The following is a 19,733-nucleotide window of genomic DNA, read 5'->3' as shown; positions in this document are numbered from 1 at the left end:
TGTCCAGTTCAAGCTGAAATGCTTCAAGGAAATGTCTTTTCAAAAATGTCTTTTGAATCTGCGATTTAGTTGGATTAAAGCAGTATGACTGATCTGAGTCCGTTTTGTTTTTCCCCTCATGAACAGTCATCGGAGCATGTGGCGGTACCAGTGGGCCGCAGCATCAGAAAGAACTGAAGTAGCGAGGGTTGAAGGATCAGGTACACCCTCGACAGGTCACCAGTCCATCACAGGACAGAGAGAAACATGCACACGGGCAGTTTCAAATTATAATGAAAAATGCAAACATTTCTTCATTTGTGATGTTTATTTCAATATATCAACAATCATTCACATTACCATCCATCCCAGAATCATTGGCTTAAAATTACAGCAAAAGAAAAAGAAAATAAAAAAATCAACAGGCATCATCGGCTCAAACCAAAATTATATACAGCACACAAGTGATTATTTGCCCATCTTCCTCTAAACAAAACCAATCGACTTCATTTAAATGATCTGCGGCTCGATCTTTGCACAGCGTCTATCATGTGACTGTCATTAACTCTGTGCCCTCAGTAGTTTTTACATCTCAGTACATCATTACAGCTGGACTTCACACAGTTATGTCACCATCGCAATCAAAGAGCAAAAGAAAAATCTGAATCCTGCTGCAAATACTTCAGTAATGAGCAACAGGGACATGAAGTAATTCTTTAGATTATTGTGAACTACTTCATATGAATTTGTAATTTCTGTCTGATGGCAGACGTCTTCACTAGATGACGGTGTTCTGGGATAAACTATTTCCCACAGGTGATGATGTACCTGGGCAGAGCCTGGTAGCCGCTGAATATGACCACGATCTCATTCCCTCCATTCACACTGTTGAACGACCCCTGGGAATCATTTGGTGGAAGGATGAGCCCTGGTTTTCCACGGGTGGAGTTTCCTTCCAGCACCACAGCCTCAACAAAGTAGAGATACTCTTCTTTACTCCCCCTCCACAAATCCCTGGCTTTCTCCACTGTGGCAGCAAAGTAGATGCCCTCTCCGAAGTCTGGAGCTGTGCACGGGAGCATAAAACAGTAAACATCCACGTCTCCATTCTTTTCCATCCAACACATCACTAATTCAACAAGGAAGCTTTTTAATACCTTCTGGTGGAGCAATCTCTGCGTGGAATCCAACACGGCTGATCATGTTGCAGAACTGTGCAGGGATGCATTGGTACATTTTTCGAGTTGAGCACTGCAGCTGACTTTGCTTGACGCTAAACAGGATTTCCAGCGCTGTGTTTTCCACTTTTTCCACCTACAAGTAAAGAGTATTTCACAAAATGAGGCGACAGCAGCAGATCTGAAACACGATAAAACACTAACTCAACAAGCAATGCTGTACCTTCACTGGGCTCATCGGCAAATCTTTGAAAGGCTTAACTACGTCAATGAACTCATGGCTTGACCTGTCAACTGTTTTTCTGTCACAGAACAGAACTTCACTTTGTGTCATCAGTTGAATTTCTTTCGTTTCCTCTGTGACAAACGCCTTCTGGACTTCCTGGAGCATGGCCTCCACCTGCAGCGCAGCTTCACTGACAGTTTCTTGTGATTCGCTGTTCAAACTTATGCACGCGTGGCCCTTTGTGAAAAACTCCTCCACGGAGACTCCATCCTGGTTGAACAGAGCCAGCTGCTGATATTCCTGGTCACTGAAGTGCTGGATGAAGTTGTTCTGGATAGTAATTTCTGAAAATCTGAAAAGGTCATTGAGCCATCTCTTGGCCTCTCTTATCGATTCAGCGGATGGGCCCATCAGGCTGATGTGTGGAGTCCCAGATTTCTTGCTGCGGGACTCATCTGGGTTCACCGACGCTATTAGAAAAGAGAAAACAGTCAGAGGTGTTTCAATATTATCGCCATATTTCATGTACAACAGCTTCTTAGAGACTGTGCTTGAATTGGAAATGTATATTTAGTTTGCAGGTCCCTGCTCTGCACACACATTACACTGAAAGAAATGTTCCATTTACCAAGAGGAACGTTGGCAGTTGATTGTCGTGACTTGAGGGATCTCATCTCCATTTCAAAAGCCTAAAATGAAAAGTTTATTTTGATTTTTTTTTTTGACAGACATGATTCCATGTGTTACACCAAAACATGAGGATTTACAGCAACCTTCGGGATCAATCATAATTATTATTATATGCAGGCCGATAATGTTCTTCAAATGTTGAAATCATTCTTGAAACTGTACCTCAAATGTGCTGACGTCAGAAGGAAATATAACAAAATGAACTTCAAATCTGTCTTTACGACATTTTGCAAAGTTCATCACTGCCTGGGACATGATGGAAGCCACTTCTTGTCCGGTGAAGCCCAGACCTCCGGTCCCGATCGCTGGAAAAGCGATTGACCTGCGATGATGTTTCTCTGCCATTGTCAAGCATTCCCATACACAAGTGTACAGAACCTGTCATGGACAAACAGATGAACAAGAAATTTTTTTTCTCAAATTCTTGAGTGCATTTTTTAAAAACATAAAATTTAATTAAACATAATCTGACAGCAAACTATAATAACACCATACTTCTTGATCATGAATGAGGGAAGGTGGAAACTGCTCGTAAACTGTACCTGTGAGGCATTGAAGTCTGCTTTGTCAACACAAAAGGTGTGGAACACCTCTTTACACTCCAGATCATGGGATTTTGTGACAATGATACGGCCCTTTTGCTGAGCATTATTTATTTCCTGCTGCATCTTATATCCAGCTTTCTTCAACAAAGCCTTAGAGATCGCACCACTATTCAGATTTTTACTCCATGTTGTGTTTACAATGACGTCCGTCTGGTAGGAGACAAAAAAAGAAAAATGGATATGGCATTGTTGCATATTGGCAATTTCCAAAAAGGTAATTCAAAGTCAATAAGAGAAAAGAAACACTGCAGCACACTCGAGTAAACAATGCAATAATTCTTACTTGCTGCTCTTCAATCCTGTCCTTCATGAGCCTCACGAGGACATTTCCAATCTGGACAGTGATGGGTGGTGTGTTGGCAGAGCTTCTCGTGTTGCTTGATACAGCCTGGCTGTACGACTTGGAGGACGGAGATCCTAGTATCTGATAGCAAGCCTTCAACATCGCCGTAACTGTGGGGTCATCATTGTTCACCAGCTGGATCTCTATAGGGTTCTGGATAAACTTGTAACTGGGCAAGGACCCAAAGTAGCGCTTCACTGTGGTCACAATGGTGTGTGCACAGTCTGCCAGGGGGTAGTTGAATAACCCAGAGCTTATGGCAGGGATGGCAACCGTGTTCAGCTGATGTTTTACAACTATGTCAAGAATGCTCCCAATGACCTTCTCCAGCTGTGGTCTAGCTTGTTTAACCTCAGAGTGGTGTGCCAGACGTGGCCCCACAGCATGAATCAATTTCTTGCATGGTAAAAACCCTGCATCGAAGATAATTGCTTGTCCTGTCTTCAAGGGACCATATTTGTGAATATAATCATCACTGTCACGTTTGATCTGTGGACCTCCGGCTTTGGAAAGGGCAGCAGCAAGGCCAGCGCCATGGCTAAGGTGAGTGTTGGCAGCATTCACAACAGCATCCACGTTTAATTGTGTGAGGTCGGCCTTCCACACAGACACCCGGACACCTGAAGGCAGGGTAACCCCATACCTCTGCGATGGGGGGGCAGGTGCCTTTCTCTTTTTAAGGGTTTTAGAACCACCCTGAAATTCCACGCCCTCAAAGGTGGCCTCACACCCAAATCTGTTAAGGAGGATTTCACGCAGTTCAGCTGGGTTTCTGCTCACTACGTGGACTGAGGGTCCAGAGAGAGGAACGTTCTGTTTGTTGTCCATGTTTTCTGAACCCGCCTGTGGAAATAAACTTTGCGTCAGTGACAGTGGTCCAAACCAGAAAACACATTACAGTCTGTCATGTAACGACTGTTAGGGGCACTCATGAAGTGACAGTAAACAGAATAATTAAAGTTTAAAAAACATTTTCAAGAAATTCGAAAGGCTTCAATGAGTCTAAAAATCTTCCTTCAGTGTTTTTAGAGTTTGCTGTGATCTAATCTTTTCAAGTTGATTTGTGATTACTGCGTTACTCAAAGCATGTGTGAACTTGTTACTATTGTAAGTTGCACTGTAGATAAAGTAAATTTAACTAAAAAGATGTATGGAGATTAAAAAAAAAAACAAAAAAAACCTGATGGATTGAGTGAGTGTCTCAATTGCAAAAAAGGGAGAGTTTAAAACATTTACTTCAGAGAAAGTGCATGAAATTGTGAACTTTTTCCAGATACCCACACTAAAACTGGTCTTTAATGAGTACAGCCTGAAATCACTACTTGTTTCTGCAATTGTTTTTAATGAAAATAATAACTATGGCAGAAGTATACACTCAGATTTGCTCAATATATTGTAACAATAATATGAATGCTAAGTCAGGCTGGGTGTGGAGCTCTGTCAGAAAAAAAAATCTGATGAATTCAAGTAACTTAAGCATGACAATAAATGAAAGAGTTGATAGAGTTTTACAACAAACGTTGTTGTAAGCCTAATGCAAAATGACTCAAAATGAAAATAAGATAAAGAAACGGGGAAATCCCCCATTCAAGGATTAAACTGGCAGGAGAGATGGGCGTTTTGTTGTCGTTTTTAAAGCTGTTGGAGCTGGTGAGAACCCTCCCACACCGTGAGGGTGGCCTCACCTGAAGCGAGAGAATACTGTGTGTTTTTAATTGGCAGTGGAGGAGACGCTGGAATGTGCAGTTCCTCCAGCAACCGGCAGAGGGAGCTGCTGCACCTTCTCTCAACACTAGTGCTTCATTGTACACTGCATTGTAAGGTATTGTCCAGTAGAGGGCGCCACAGACCGCCAATTAAAAAGCTGAATCCAACCAATACTCATTAACCTGAACTGGAAAGATATGGAACTGAGAATGAGGCTGCAAAATACAACTTTGTTCGAGCAATCTTGCATTTTATATACATATTACGGTAATGTGTAGATTACAAAGAAGCATATCATATTCTCTTAAAAAAACTGTCACTTTTAATCTTATAAAACAAATGTTTGTTAGATTTTTTTGTTTCCCAGTATTTGCATGTTCATTCAGCATACACTGACTGAAAACATAGATTGAAGTCGTTCTGCGACAGCAACGACTAAAAAAAACATCGTAAAGACAGTTTGAAGTGTGTGAGGATGCTTTTTTATTTTTTCGCGACTTACCTGCGAAGAGTCCGTCAGACCCAGAAACCGACCGAGTGGTCCCCACGTAGCCATTCACGCCAGTTTAAACGAATCCTCAAGAGTAAAAGTTATAAGAACAGAAACGACGTGCTGGTAAAATGGAGGAAGAGGCAGATTATTGCGCACAATCAACTCACCTCCCGCGACTGGAAAGTCCCGTCGGAGTAAGAGAAAGTGAAAGTATGAAGAAAAAGAGGGCGCGACCTCTAAAAAAGTAGGAGTCTGTCCGCCGGCGAGGGGCGAAACCCTGATACTGACTCGGTGAACCGGCTCAGTGCGAGTCGGATGATTCTGGTCTCATTTCATAAGAAACAAAAGTGAAAGTATCGGCGGGCAGACGGAGACAGACAGTGCGACCTGCCGCCATGGCGGACGAGTACGCGTTCGCTCTGCTCGTCGAGCTGGAAGACGCCGGGGTTCCGAAGTTAAAAAACAAACTGGTGAAATACTTCCAGAGTAGGAAATCCAGCGGCGGAGACTGCGAGGTGGACTACAAGCAGGGCGAGAGGACCGCGGTGCTGCGCTTCCGCCGAGAGGAGGGTGAGTTTCCCCCCTTTACAGGCTCAGGCTCGGCCTTAAGGGCTTACTCTTTTTTCGATTGCATTTGCGTATAAATGTACATAAGTAACTTTTATCATCAGTTCTTCTCTCAACTCTTTACCCAGACCGGCGCAACGTGTTGGAGAAGCAGGCGCACCAGATCAGCCTGGACCAAGGCGTTCTGAAGCTGACGGTCCGCCTAAACACACCTGAGCCCAGCGTGACCCCGCAGGTAAATGCTCCAGGTGGTGAAGAAAAAAGAAAAGCTAAACAAAGGTGTCAGCAGAGACTCTGGTTTTTGACACAAGTGTAGTGAAAAGAGAGTAAGTGAAAGTAAAAGTAAGCTAATTTCTGCAACAACTAAATAAATAAGTAAATAAATAAATAAATCAGTGTTTGGGGTTAAACTTTAATTGGAAGTGTCATGAAAGTAAAGTAAAGGCCTAAAGTCTGTATATTCAAGGATTCAAGGAAGTCAGATGACTCATAAACAGAAGGTGGTGCTGCTTCCTGTGAGATCCGTTCTCTGTAACTGTACATAGTGCAGAGGTAGAATCCATCCCAGCAAAACACTGTATGGGAGAGAGCTAGGTCAGATCAGCAAAACACCCCGAGGCCACATAGACAGAATCAGCTACAGCCATTTGGAGAAAATGTTCACTGTCTGTAAAGCGCAGATAGGTTCACATGACTGTCACTGCACCACAAGTAGCACAGAATCCCCTCACAACAATTTACACATACACAACTGCATTTAAGTAGCATTTGGTGTAAGGTTTTTAAGTTGATATCTTTTCCCTTTTCCCAAGTACATTTAAACTCCTGCAACAGATTCTGACAATATTTCTATTAAATTGAATTGTTCAACAAACAAGTTAAACTGTAAAGCTGCAGGAATTATTCCAGGTGCAATATCACTATGTGTTGTTATATTTGCATTTTTCTCCTTTGAATAATCCAGTCTTAAATCTTCTATGCCTGCTTTAGCAATGGCAACTTGCATTCGTAATATTTACGTGTCAAACAAAAGAGAATTGACTTTACTAATGTCTTATCTGTTCACTTCAGAAAACGCCATCTAAAGAAGACAACAAGGAAGGTAAGTGGTGAACTGACACAATCTACTGTAACAAAATACAAAATGAATAAAAAAGCAGGACATGCCAGCACTTGGGGGTAAAACACACACACACACACACACACACACACACACACACACACACACACACACACACACACACACACACACACACACACACACACACACACATACACACACACACTTGAAAGTGTAGGACTGCTACATGTTGAGCCTCATTACAAGCAAGCAGATAAGTGTTTTAAATCCTGTCATTGAAATGGATCATTCTGATTAGTTTGTATTTCACATAAATTAAATTAATTATAAATTAGTTACTTTTACTCAGATTTCTTTATATTAAGATTTCTTCTTGAGAGATATAAGAGGGACAAGCATCCCGTAAATGCCCAGATTGTTGCTGCTGCCTCCTCAGTTCACCCCTTACTAAAACCTACTGCTATGATTTGTTGAAGTGCTGAAGGTCAAGTAATTGTCTTATTCTGCTTAACAACTATTTGTTTTATCTTCAGCCATTTAGAATTGTTTTTAAGGATGAATTGATCATATAGCATTTATAAAAGCACATTTCAGTCATTTTTAAATCAATAAATAAGTGCTCCCAAATGAAAAATAGCATTAACACATAGTTATTTTTTTATCCTGACATGTTTTTTTCTCTCCTAAATCCAAGATGTTAGTGTATAACTGTAAATCCGAGTGCATACAGATAGTATTAGTTGATAAGAGTTTTGATCATCAATGAGATCTGAAGTTATTTAATGGGTTATTTCTTGATGCGGTAAGTTTAGGACCTTTGGGCTGGGCCATATTACTTATTAATTATTCATGAAAATTGGATAACATTTGATGGTAAATCATGTGCAGCCAACCATTGTGCTTCAGTATCGTGGTTTACAATTTAAAGCAAATCAAGTTTAAACTGGAAGACCATTTGAGTTGATTGGCCATAACTACACGCTACATGCGAGACCTTGCTCGTGATAAGAGTTGCTCATGAGCTGCCTGATAAGTAGGTTAGCTCAGTTGCTCTTTGTCTAACAGGAAAAACACCATTGCTCACACTACTGTAATGGCTGCTGGCATCTCTCGGAACATGAACAGTGTTTCAAAAATCTGTCTATCACATGAATCTACATTTATTGCTCTTCCACTTGTTTATTGCCTGTGGTTTAAGATAAGAAAACTAGATTGATTCTCTCTTACAACCATAAAGTCATTTGTCAAACACCGTCCCATTTTTCTTCAGATGTATTTAGTTTCACTTCTGATTTTTCAACTTGTTTTTCTGCCATCTCTCTCACTCTTTCTTTGTCTCCCTCCCTCTCTCCCTCCCTCCCTCTTCATTCCTTTCTATTTTCTCTTGTTTCCATTTTGCTTTTGTCTGATTTGAGTGTGTTTGGAGCGTGTTTGACAAGAAAATAAATGTCTAAAATTAATCCATCCTTATTATATCCATCTATCTATCTATCTGACCCAAATTCAGATTAATTTGCTGTAACACACTGTTTAATTATTTATCAAATTTAATCAAGCAAGCAGATTTTTCTCAGGTAAAGGGGCTCTAATGCACTGGAAAACTTCCTGAAAAGTCTTGTTAGCGCATGATGTCACTCACAGTATTTTACTTTGCCAAATACCCACAAAAAAACTGAAAATACTGTGCAATTTTGTGGGTGTGAAGGTTTTTGCAACTCAGGGCCCTCAGTGTGATATTTGTGACAGATTTTTGGATAACCTACATTTTCTTTCAAGAATCAATATTTCACAGCTCTAACACACCTTATTACATACTTTATGAGAAAGTGATGTTGACATTGTAAGTTGGAGGAGGCATGTAGCTATGAGGCAAATTTTCTAGTTGCATTCTAGTCAAATAACCTGTTTCCTGATTGAGCATTCACATGTCTTTGACAGTGGATGCTGCAGTGACCATCCAACAGCTGACGACTGACAAAGTCCAATCCGCTGCTGAAGGCCAGACGGAGGCAGGAGGCAGCCAAGACGATGCAGAAGATGACGAATTATGCTGTACCTCGGCCGTTCTAGGGAATATTCCAAAACCCATACATCTGGAGTACTTAGAGATGCTGGTGGAAAATATCATCAAGAATCCAGACTCTCCAGTGAACCCCAAGAGCTTCACTTTGCAAGTTATTCCTGATATTTCCTCGGCCGTGGTGACTTTTCAGAGTGAAAAAGGTATTAAAATTGTGACGTGTCACTGATTAAACAAACAGTTGTCAAGGTCAAGAACAACTTTGTTTACTATTAAAGCAAATTTCTGCAGCTTGAAAATGATTTTCGTGACTGTGACTGTGGCTTTTCAACTATTTGTCTTGCAGACAACACCAACTTCCTGAAAAAATGTCCCCAACACAGAACGTTTCAGAACAAAGGACTTACAGTCCGACCACTGGAAGCCACAAAGCAAATTGCTATTGAAGACATTCAAAATGTAAATGAAGAGATTCTCACCCTCTCATTTGAGAATGAAGGACTGGACGTGGAAAAAGTTGTGCTTGATGAAGACGGAGAGTCGGCTTTTATCACATTTAGAAGCCACAAAGGTATTTGAATTGCACTACATTAAGATTTTTTTATCGATTGTACAATGTGACAAAACATATTCAGCCACTAGCCTCATGGTATGCATGCATTTTAAATGTTCCAATAATTTTTTCATCTTCCATTAGGCGTCAAGAAAATCACAGAGCAGAAGCACAAAATCAAGGAAAATGAATATAGAGTCTATCCTTTCTATGAATCCTTGGGAGTAGTGCTTTATGGCAAAGACAAACCTTCACTGAAACTTCCTGCTGAAATCTCTGAATCTATCGACAGTGCTGTCTGGAAATACCTGACTGACAATCCGTCAGCTGCACAAACCATCCGCAGTGACTTAGCAAAACACTTCTGTAACGTAAACCTGAGCCAGCCCGTTGTGTGCCTGAGTCCTGTACCTTCCCTACTGCAGTGCAAAGATGCCAAGGCTACCATCAAGAAGTGGACGCGTACTGTGAAGTCTGCTTTTGCACAAGCTATGTCCCAGTTCAGATCCCTGCAGTTTAGCCCAGAATTACAAATATTTGAAGAGTGTGAGATGAAGATCGCACAGATGAATGAAAATGTGGTAGCAGTGCCTGATAGGGCCAGAGGTGTCTTATCTGTTGTTGGACTTGTGAAAGATGTCGACAGGCTGCACAAACAGCTTTCTGACCTCATTGCCAATATTGAAAAGAGGGTGCAGAGGGAGAAATCCAGCCTAACTCAAAATATCCACATGTCGCCTTCGACGTTCCACATCCTGTCCCAAGATGGTTTTCAGGAAAGGCTTCAAAAGCAGTTCCCAGATCTCCTCGTGTCTTATGAGAAAGAGGAAGCAATGTTGAAAATAACAGGCACCACAAATGAGCTCTTTGCAGGAAACCAAGCCATAATTAACATAACAATGTTGATGAAAAGACAGATTTTAGAACTCGATGGCTCTTTGTTTGACTTGTTGAAGGGTGAACAAGAAGAGGAGCTCACAGAGGCTTTCCTCACATCTAATGGGATGAATGTAGCGTTTGAGATCAGTGCCCGCCGGGTGGAGCTCCTTGGTGTTTCTGAAAAAGACCTAGAAGATGCAAGCGATTACTTGGCACAGCTCCTGAAATCTGATTATATTGATGTTGAGGACCAAAAAGTCTTGACGATGCCTGAGTGGCAGCAGCTGGTCAGTCAGTTAGAGAAGGCCAACACTAAGCTGTGCAGAACTCAAATCTGCACCAAGGGTACACAGGTAGTGGTGTCTGGCTATAAGGATAATGTCGACAAAGTTAGCAAGGAACTTAATGATTTCATATTACAGAACACTGAGGTTGAAGAACCTATTGTAGTTAAGCCCCAGGTCATCCTTGAATACATTAAAAGTCTCGACACATCTTGGTTATTGGACTTAAAAAACAAAGTGTCGGTGTCCTACAGACCAGAGACCATCTGCCTGACTGGTTCTCGGGCCGATGTGACAGAATGCAAGGATTTGTTTGACGACATCATCACCGCTGTGATCTTTGACACTTTAAAAATCTCCAAGCCCGGAGCTAAGAAGTTCTTCCAGGAGAAGAAAGAGTATATTGACTTAGCCAAGAACCAGACTGGTTGCCTGGTCCAGCTAGTGGATGATACTCGTGGCACTCAGGGCAACATGTCACTCTTCCCGCCACCGGCATACCAACTTCAGACAGCTGATGGAGTAGACATAGTTGTTTGCAAGGCAGACATGTGCAGCTACCCGGTGCATGCAGTGGTCAATTCTTCAAATCAAGACTTGAAACACAACGGTGGTCTCGCAGCAGCACTTTTAAAAGCTGCTGGCCCTCAGCTGCAAGATGATTGTGACAGATACGTTAAACGGAATGGACCCCTCAAGCCCGGAGACTGCATGATAACTGCTGCTGGAGGGCAGCTGTACTGCAAAAATGTCATCCACACGGTTGCACCGAGTTTTGACTCGGGAAAACGCAACAAATCTGTTCTGCTGCTGAAACGAGCTGTCAAATTATGCCTCGAGCTTGCCGAAGTCAACAGTTGCGACACGGTGGCTTTCCCCGTCATCAGCAGAGGTCTCGGCTTCCCTCTCGACCTGTGTGCAGTTACCATTGTGAAAGCAGTGAGAGAACACTGTGATGAAAAGGGGGACGACAGCATCTTGAAGATGATCCATTTCGTGAACAATGATGACGCTGCTGTGCAGGCCATGGAGGCTGCTGTCAGGCACGAGTTTGGAAACCAGGGCGTTACCAGTACTCAGAAAACCACCCCCAACAAGCAGCCGGCTGGCAAGAACGTAGCTTCTGATCCATGTTTGTGTCACGTACAAACCAAGGAAGGCTTAGGCATCACTCTTAAGAAAGGTTTAATTGAGACTGCCACAGTAAGTTTGATTTTGGAGCATGTCTATTCATTAATTTGCGACAGATTTACGGTAAATGAAAAACATTAGACTTACATCATTTTAAAACTCCCCTTTTCAGACGGAAGTGACCGTGAATGTTGTGTTCGAAAATCTTGCCCTGAACAGAGGAGCCATTTCAAATGCGATCCTGCTTGTGGCTGGTCCCAAACTTCAGCAGCAGATATTGGCAAAAGCACCTAATGGAAACTTTGGCGACATCATTGTGACAGACGGCTGCAAGCTGAAGAGCAGTCACGTCTTTCACGCAGTTACGCCTCAATGGGACAATGACAAAGGTGCATCTGAAAAGGTAAGGAATTACATCGGGGCTGTTCAACACATTTAAGTTAAGCGAACACATCCAGCTGGCGCTCTAAAATAGTGCCACAATGACCTTTATATTTAAACATTTAAAGCTTTTCTTTGTTCTATTGTAGGGAAAATGTGATTAAAATGTCTATATTTTCACAAAACAAGTAATTAACACAATTTGTTTGGTGGTTTGGCGAGTTGGATTGGAGCCTCTTGCTGACCAGTTTTGGCCCCCAGGCATTACGTTTGACATGCGTTACGTGATTGTTAGTATGAGATTAAAGACCTCTCTATTCTCCTTTTTTTTTTTTTTTTTTTACCATTTCTTAATAAACAACTTGGTTTCAGTGAGAACACAGAATTAGTTTTTATTAGATGTCCTGTTTTTTAATTGTGTTTATGTTTTGCCTTACAGATCTTGAAAGGAATATTCAGGAATTGTTTGGCCATGGCAGAGAATGCTGGTCTGAGCTCCATATCCTTTCCAGCCATGGGCACAGGAAACCTGGGCTACCCAAAAGACCGCGTGATGACCTGGATGTTAGACGAATGTGTTGCTTTTAGCAGCAATAGCCCCAAGCACCTGAAGAAAGTGATGATTATTGTTTTCCCAGGGGATGTTAAAACCATCCAGGTTAAGAAAAAAACCCATCAAAACACATCTCACTTGATGAACAATAGTTAAAATAGATTTGTTTGAATCTGATTTTTTTTTTTCTGCGACAGGCTTTCAGTGATGAATTTGTCAAGAAGTTCCCCAATGCCTCAAATACGTCTGCATCTGCAGGTTCAGCTAAAAGTTCAGGTTGGTTGGTTCCTTTTCATTTGTCAAACATAGAAGGCTGTACATGAAATTTTACAGTTTTTGTAACACACCAAGAAACAGCAACTTTGCATACATTTCTTAGGAAAGTCTGATTTCTGTTGTTATACTGTTCATTGGTTTATAGGTAAAGGAAGCAGTCGGGTGGAGGGTTACAACTATTTTTGTTTAGTTCTGTTGTCTGCAACAACAGTTTTTGTTGACAGCTGTTTGTGTTCACTGCCAGGAGGACCCTTTTCCAAAGTTGTCTCACAGTCCGGACTGCATGAGACCACAATGGGAAGTGCGACGATACAGATAGTCACCGGAGACATTACAAAGGAAACCAGTGACGTCATTGTCAACTCCTCCAATGATAGTTTTACTCTGAAGTCAGGTAAATATGCAGAAAATGCTTTCTGTTATCCATATTTAGGATCAGGCCTGTTTTTTCTAAACTGAATAACCAGGAGCATGATAATAATTTGAAGTGTGTGCAAATATATCAGAAATCTGTGTTCCTGGCTTGTAAGATGCCAGTGAAACAGCAGTGAAAGACCTACTGTGTGTCTCGGGTGTCATCACCCCCCAGTATTGGATTAATAAGCTCAGTCAGCAACTCCAATTATAGCACACATACACAGCAACCCACAGTCACCGTCGACCTGAAAGTAGTCTATTTATTTATGAATTTGTCTTCATTTTGGTCAGCGTTAACAATACTTCCTGATATAAAGAGATCATTTCAGAGGCAGTTGTGGCTGGCATTTATTAGTTAAAGTATCAAAGTGGCCTTTCATAAAATGTACAGATTTCATTACAAAATACTGAGAAAAAGGGAAATGAGCAGTTTACTTAACTGATTGTTTCATTCAGGAAAGAAGAAAGGCACCTCACTAATTCTAAGCTTTAGTATTTAAGGAAGATGTACTGATGTTAACACCAGACAGCTTTCAGTCTGTTCAGACCTCTCTTTGTTTTAAATCATCTGGAAAATTTCACGTTGGAAGAAAATTCAATGGTAAAATCAGCCTAAATTCAGCATCTGGTACTGACTTTTGATCGATATGATTTAAGTTCTCATACCTAAAGGTGAATAATTAACAAGTGTCTAAATTTGTTTGAAACATTGGACAAGGAAACACATTCACCTCAGTTTCTAAATGTTGCAACCATTGAAAATCGCAGGAGTACACATATTTACTTTGTTGTGATTTTATTGCTTCCCTCTTTTAGGAGTATCTAAAGCGATTCTGGATGCAGCTGGCCCGGCTGTAGAAACAGAATGCCAAAGCCTTGGTAAGAAAACACACTTTTAAGACAGATTCAATGCCAACCGGAGTTGTATTCCTCTTGTTTGCTGCAAACACGGATATTGAAATTTTGGTTTTCTGAGGGCAAGTGGAAGCAAAAATGCACATACACTTCCAGTTTTTTTAATTGAAAGTAATTTGGATTCACTTTACACATCTTCAGCTGCCTTGCCACACCAAAACATGATCATGACACAGCCAGGTAACCTTAAGTGCAACAAAATCCTCCACCTGGTGGGAACCACGGACCCGGCAGGAATCAACACCCGGATGAAAGAAGCTCTGAAAATGTGCATATCCAAGTCCTATTCCTCTGTGTCATTCCCTGCTATTGGTACAGGTAAGACATAGATCTCCTCTAATTTGTGCTTTTTCAATTGTTAATTCAAAATGAATATAATTAACGAATGAGCTCACAGCAAGAGCAGCTTCTGTGAAGTCAATAGAAGTTTTTGTTATATTTTGTTTCCAATGTTCATCATAAGAGTGTTTAATTTTTTTATGTGCTTTTTTTAAGGTCAAGGTGGAGTACAATCAAAGTCCGTGGCAGATGCCATGTTGGACGCGGTGATAGAAGTGCTGGGCAAGAATTCTTCCAGCTCACTGACAACAATCCGGATTGTTATTTTCCAGCCACCGATGGTCAATGACTTCCTCAGCAGTATGCAGGAACGAGTGGCTGGTGACAACGACCCTAAAAATAAGGGCTTCTGGGAAAATATTGGCCTAAAACTCAGAGGTAAATACGGAAAGAGCAAAAAAAAAGTTTTAACATTAAAGCTAGGGTAGGCAATGTTGTTCAAAAGCACTTTTTGTCATACTGAGTGAAATGCTCCTTGCCCCCTGGGAGAAGTCAATACATTATGTGGACGGAAAAAGGTGCGGAAAAAATCTGACAACTGTAGTGGCCAAAGGACAGTAAAAAATCTGACCAATCGTAAGGCGTGGACCGCTCTTAAGGAACCAATCAAATCCCTTCGCCGTTCTACCAGCCCCCTGCGCGTACATTTCAATGGCGTGCACTGGCCCTGGTTCAGTGCACGTGCGTTGCCAAGGCGCTCGCAGCTCGCGTGACAAATAGAACAAAGCGGAGCAGGCGCGCTGCGCTCCTATGCGCGTTGTGTGCAGGCATTCAGAAAGGTTAATAACATTGGAGGCGATCACAAAGTCTGTGCGCAGTGCGTTCACTCCCAACGGGAGCTCCTACAATGGGGTGGGAGCTAGGCGGAGTCTTGAGGAGATGCTACATTCGTGCTACATGCTAGTTTTCCTAGATCGCCGACCCTAGCTTTAATTTTTCTTTCTGTGGTCATTTTAAATGTTAAACTCTTGCAATGTCTTCTAACAGCATTATTTACAAGCGACAACACGTCAAAGCCACAGAAGGATGACGATTTCATCATTGATCCTGTTGAAGTGGACCCCGCTTGTTTCCACATCTGCGGTAACTCACAAATGGAGATCGACTCGGCCAAGAAGTGGGTAACAGACCTGGTAACGAGGGAATTACATAGAATTGACATCATGGACAACGCCATCCTGAGCTTCTCTGACGCAGACCACCAGCGCATTCAAGATATCCAGTTCAGAATGAGTGTGAGCATAAAGACTGTGGGCAAGAACACACAAGCCTCCATCACCATTGAAGGTCTCAGCAAAGATGTGCTTGACGCAAGCAGTGAGATCCACAAGATGCTGACCAACGTGAGGTTCGAGGAGGAGCTGAAAAGGAAAGTGGACCTGGCGAGCACAGTGGCAGACTGGCAGTATAAGAAACAGGGGCACGGCTTTAAGAGTTTGGATGCGATGAGCAACTTCAAGCTGGAGGAAGCACTGGAAAAGAAGCTAGGCAGTGTAAACATAACATTCAACGGTCAAGACTACACTGTCACCATGCCAAAGGGACCTGCCAAAAACAGCCGGGGAGGCTCCATGGAGATAAAGCGAGTTGACAAACTAAAAGGTAAAGATAATTTGGGATTTATACTTCATTTTGCACATAAGTCTTTACAAATTAGAAACATGGCTGGGAGCTTTACAAGTATCCGCAGTTAGAAAATAGTACAACTGTTCATGCCATCTACAATAAACTGACTTTGATGGTTGTGCTGCCAGATGAAGAGGTGCCGGAGCACTGGGATCCGATGCCAGCCAACAGCGCCAGTCACACCGTCGACATCCCTGCTGGGACCACTGAGCACAACGAAGTCCTGCAGCTCTTCCAGGCCACGTGCCCTCGAACTGTCATCAAGGTACAATTAAACATGCCCCTGTTTTTAAGATCTTTCTTAAAAGTAGATGTCAGATTAGTGAAGAAAAACATTACTGGAGAAATGACTGGCGTTGCTGCATATTGTGTGAAACACTTCAAATGAACTTGTTTCTGCTCTTAGATTGAGAGGATTCAGAATCCAGTTCTATGGAAAGGTCTCCAGGTCAAGAAACGTCACATGGAGAGCAGAAAGTCAATCCAGAACAACGAGAGACGTCTTTTTCATGGCACCTGTGAGACCACCGTGCCCACCATTAACCAATACGGCTTCAACAGGAGCTACGCAGGGAAAAATGGTAAGATTTTGTGAAGCTGATTCAGTCGTATGTGAGACCTGATGGCAAAGTAGAAGGTGTTCAATTCTAATAAATACTTATGCCAATTCTTCATGTGGCCCCTGCCAGGCAGAAGCATGGAAACAATCATAAAGGAATACATGCAGATGTTTCTTAATCATGTAGTGTTTTTACAGTCACAAACCACATCATCGTTGTTTAAACTTAATGAATACTGCTTCTTCAAAGGAATACTTGGAGATATGTTATAACTCCATTACTAAATATAATTGCAGATTACTTCACCTATCCAAAAATCTTCTACACCTCCCAGCCTGTCTGTAGGACCTCATTTATTTTCTCTTCTCTTTTCAGCTGCATGCTTTGGCAATGGCACCTACTTTGCGGTCAATGCCAGTTACTCTGCTCAGGACACCTACTCCAAGCCCAATCAAAACCAAGAGAAGCGCATGTACCTCTGCCGGGTCCTGACGGGAGAGTTTGCTCTCGGAAAGCGAGACATGATCGCACCGCCGCCCAAGGCCCCCGGCTCCATCGAAATGTATGACAGTGTTGTTGACAACGTGAACACTCCCTCCATGTTCGTGATCTTCCACGACACGCAGGCTTGTCCTGAATATCTGATTACATTCAAATGACCCATCAAATGATAAAGAACAAAGAGTAGTCTTTTCTGATCACAGGGAATTTTTGTTTTGTTGTTATGTTTGGCTTGTAATCGAATTAATATTCTAGTAGGTGATCATCACAGGTGTGAAATGTAAATCATGCCAATATAGTGCCATGAAAAATCTGTTTTAATTAAAACAGTTCACAATTGAGACCTAAGTGTGGTATGACACTCTAAAAATCATTAAACTATCACTATCAGTGTGTACTAAACACAGTTCATAGTTTTGTTTTGGTTTTTCTGGGACTCCGATAAGTCGGAATTGTTTGCTCTGTTCCAGAAAACCACATTATTGAGGAAGCACGTTTTATATATATATGCATGAATGAGGTTAATGATCGCTGCTGTTTTCCCCCCTTATCCTGTGAGCATGCTTCTAGGAAAACCACACTCTTATCTCAGCAGCTTTAACAGGCCTTACTCATGCTCGTCTGTGTGCCTTATTTGTGCAGTATAAAAGGGCAACACCCATTAGAAACTGCCCAAATTAACACTGTTCACCCATGGCCTTCTGCTTCTACACAGCCAACTTGAAACCCAGGGCAAAACTCAAGGGGACTGAAAATCAACCACAGAATAATTGTCTTAAAAGTGTCTATACTTGTTCATCAACACAGAGATCACTGATCCTTATTTGAATGCGTTTTTCTCCTCAATTCAAACAGTTTTGGTTGTTTTGTTTTTTGTTGTAATTAGTTGTTGCTTGTGGGACTTCTGGGACAACACGTCTTTACTGTAATTGAAATTGGCTTAAAATTAAATAAATTTCACTTAAAAAAATCCTTGGGAAAGTGGTTGTAAGTTTTTATTTTGTGTGCAATTAATAAAGTTGCCTATTCGAGATGTGAAGAGTTTCAGTGTTTCTGTTTTATTGTACCCTTCACACCCTGGCCTATGCCTCACTACAGTTTTACAACAAACAGGGACATCGGACTTTGTGCTCATTATTTGTCTTCACAAGGTGCGCAAAGTGGAATTTTGTACACAACCATGATATTTTTATGGGTGTCAATTCATACAGTTTACAACAGACGGCCTATTCAGGTGGCAGCGAAACTACAGGAGGAATTATGCCAATGCAATATAACAGGCTGACATTTAACAGAGTTTTGTAACTTTTGGCTAAAGAAATCCACCACAACACTTTACTTTTGTGCTGCTTTTGCATTATTAAATATGCCAATAGTTTTTGAGGGTACAATTAGGAATCAAGTGGACTGAAAGTTCAAGGCTTAAAGCTGCACAGTTGTACATTTTCTTATGTCAGGTGTGAAGCAGTTTTACAGAGAGGAAAAAGTAGAAAATTGATGGATATTTATATTAATGTTGCAGTAAGTAAATCATGGGACTGTGATTTAATGGTAAATGATAAAGCAAGGTGAATGCATTTTCAGTGTAAAGCAAGACAAATTTATTTCTATAGCACCATTCACTGCTTCAAAGTACTTCTCAAATGCAAAGAAAGACATATAATTACATTAAAGTCCCAGGAATAAAACAATATATTGAAATGAAAGCACATTTAAAAGACGAAAAATCAATTAAAACAGGAGAATAAATAATTAAGAATTTAAAATGAAGCAAATAAAAATGCATTTAGAAGAGTGAAACATTAGAGTGATGACAAATAGTGATTATTAAAATCAGAATGCTGCAGTTAATAAAGTTTTCAGCCCTGATATCAACAACCAAACAGTCTGAGCAGACTTTAGGTGTTCTGGAACTTTTTTCCAGAACTGAGGAGCATGTGAACTCAATGCTGTGGCACTTTGGTTCCATAAATCTTGAATGTTTTTTCATTCAAGACCATTCAGCACTGTAGTGTTTTAAGGACCGGTGTAATGTGCTCCAGTTACTTGGTGTTTTAAGCACTCTGGCAGCAGTGTTCCAGGTCAGTTGAAGCTGCCTGATTGAAACACCATCACGGTGATCTAACATACTGAAAATGAAAGCACCAACATGTTTTTCTGTGTCTTGTTTGAACAGAAAATTTTTCATTGTAGCTATTTTTTTAAGGCACATATTCAGGTTTGAGTTAATAATTACACCAAGATATCTGGCTGCAGTTTTATCTTTTAGTAACATGTGAGTCTAGGTGAGCACTGCTCTTTGACCTCTCAAAAACAATCACCTCTGTCTTGTCTGGACACGAATTGTCTGAGAATGAACCTTACGGAATCTAAAAGGTGAAAAATGTATTTTTTCTCTTAATTATGAGATACTTTACCCGTTACTTCTG

General features: G+C 41.3%; 2 protein-coding genes across 2 annotated transcripts; one reads left to right on the top strand and one right to left on the bottom strand.

Annotated features, from left to right (window-relative positions):
* Positions 1-313: 313 nt before the first annotated feature.
* LOC115403124 (protein mono-ADP-ribosyltransferase PARP9-like) lies at positions 314-5,544 on the bottom strand. Its single transcript, XM_030111927.1, has 9 exons — positions 5,389-5,544; positions 5,231-5,305; positions 2,962-3,864; positions 2,616-2,828; positions 2,236-2,451; positions 2,012-2,072; positions 1,381-1,853; positions 1,137-1,293; positions 314-1,045 (listed from the first exon to the last, which is right to left on the bottom strand). Exons 2-9 carry the CDS (start codon positions 5,282-5,284, stop codon positions 783-785), a joined length of 2,340 nt encoding a protein of 779 aa, XP_029967787.1. The 5' UTR covers positions 5,285-5,305; positions 5,389-5,544; the 3' UTR covers positions 314-782.
* LOC115403120 (protein mono-ADP-ribosyltransferase PARP14-like) lies at positions 5,525-18,348 on the top strand. The gene is made up of 17 exons (XM_030111922.1): positions 5,525-5,791; positions 5,917-6,023; positions 6,860-6,890; positions 8,808-9,092; positions 9,236-9,460; positions 9,587-11,808; positions 11,909-12,139; positions 12,557-12,775; positions 12,868-12,946; positions 13,191-13,340; positions 14,180-14,242; positions 14,420-14,596; positions 14,774-14,995; positions 15,605-16,219; positions 16,372-16,508; positions 16,650-16,824; positions 17,179-18,348. Exons 1-17 carry the CDS (start codon positions 5,617-5,619, stop codon positions 17,460-17,462), a joined length of 5,397 nt encoding a protein of 1,798 aa, XP_029967782.1. The 5' UTR covers positions 5,525-5,616; the 3' UTR covers positions 17,463-18,348.
* The last annotated feature ends 1,385 nt before the right edge of the window (positions 18,349-19,733 follow it).

Source organism: Salarias fasciatus, chromosome 16, assembly GCF_902148845.1.
Source record: "Salarias fasciatus chromosome 16, fSalaFa1.1, whole genome shotgun sequence".
Classification (NCBI taxonomy): Eukaryota; Metazoa; Chordata; class Actinopteri; order Blenniiformes; family Blenniidae; genus Salarias; species Salarias fasciatus.
This window is presented reverse-complemented; position numbering and strand designations above follow the sequence as displayed.

Excerpts from the sequence above, each read along its gene's own strand:
- LOC115403120 (XM_030111922.1), top strand. The coding sequence starts at position 5,617 with ATGGCGGACGAGTACGCGTTCGCTCTGCTCGTCGAGCTGGAAGACGCC. Across the intron at positions 12,140-12,556 it reads ACAAAGGTGCATCTGAAAAG|ATCTTGAAAGGAATATTCAG; the intron begins GTAAGGAATTAC and ends TTTGCCTTACAG. Across the intron at positions 16,220-16,371 it reads GCGAGTTGACAAACTAAAAG|ATGAAGAGGTGCCGGAGCAC; the intron begins GTAAAGATAATT and ends TTGTGCTGCCAG.
- LOC115403124 (XM_030111927.1), bottom strand. The coding sequence starts at position 5,284 with ATGGCTACGTGGGGACCACTCGGTCGGTTTCTGGGTCTGACGGACTCT. Across the intron at positions 2,073-2,235 it reads CTGACGTCAGCACATTTGAG|GCTTTTGAAATGGAGATGAG; the intron begins GTACAGTTTCAA and ends TTTTCATTTTAG. Across the intron at positions 1,294-1,380 it reads TGCCGATGAGCCCAGTGAAG|GTGGAAAAAGTGGAAAACAC; the intron begins GTACAGCATTGC and ends CTTTACTTGTAG.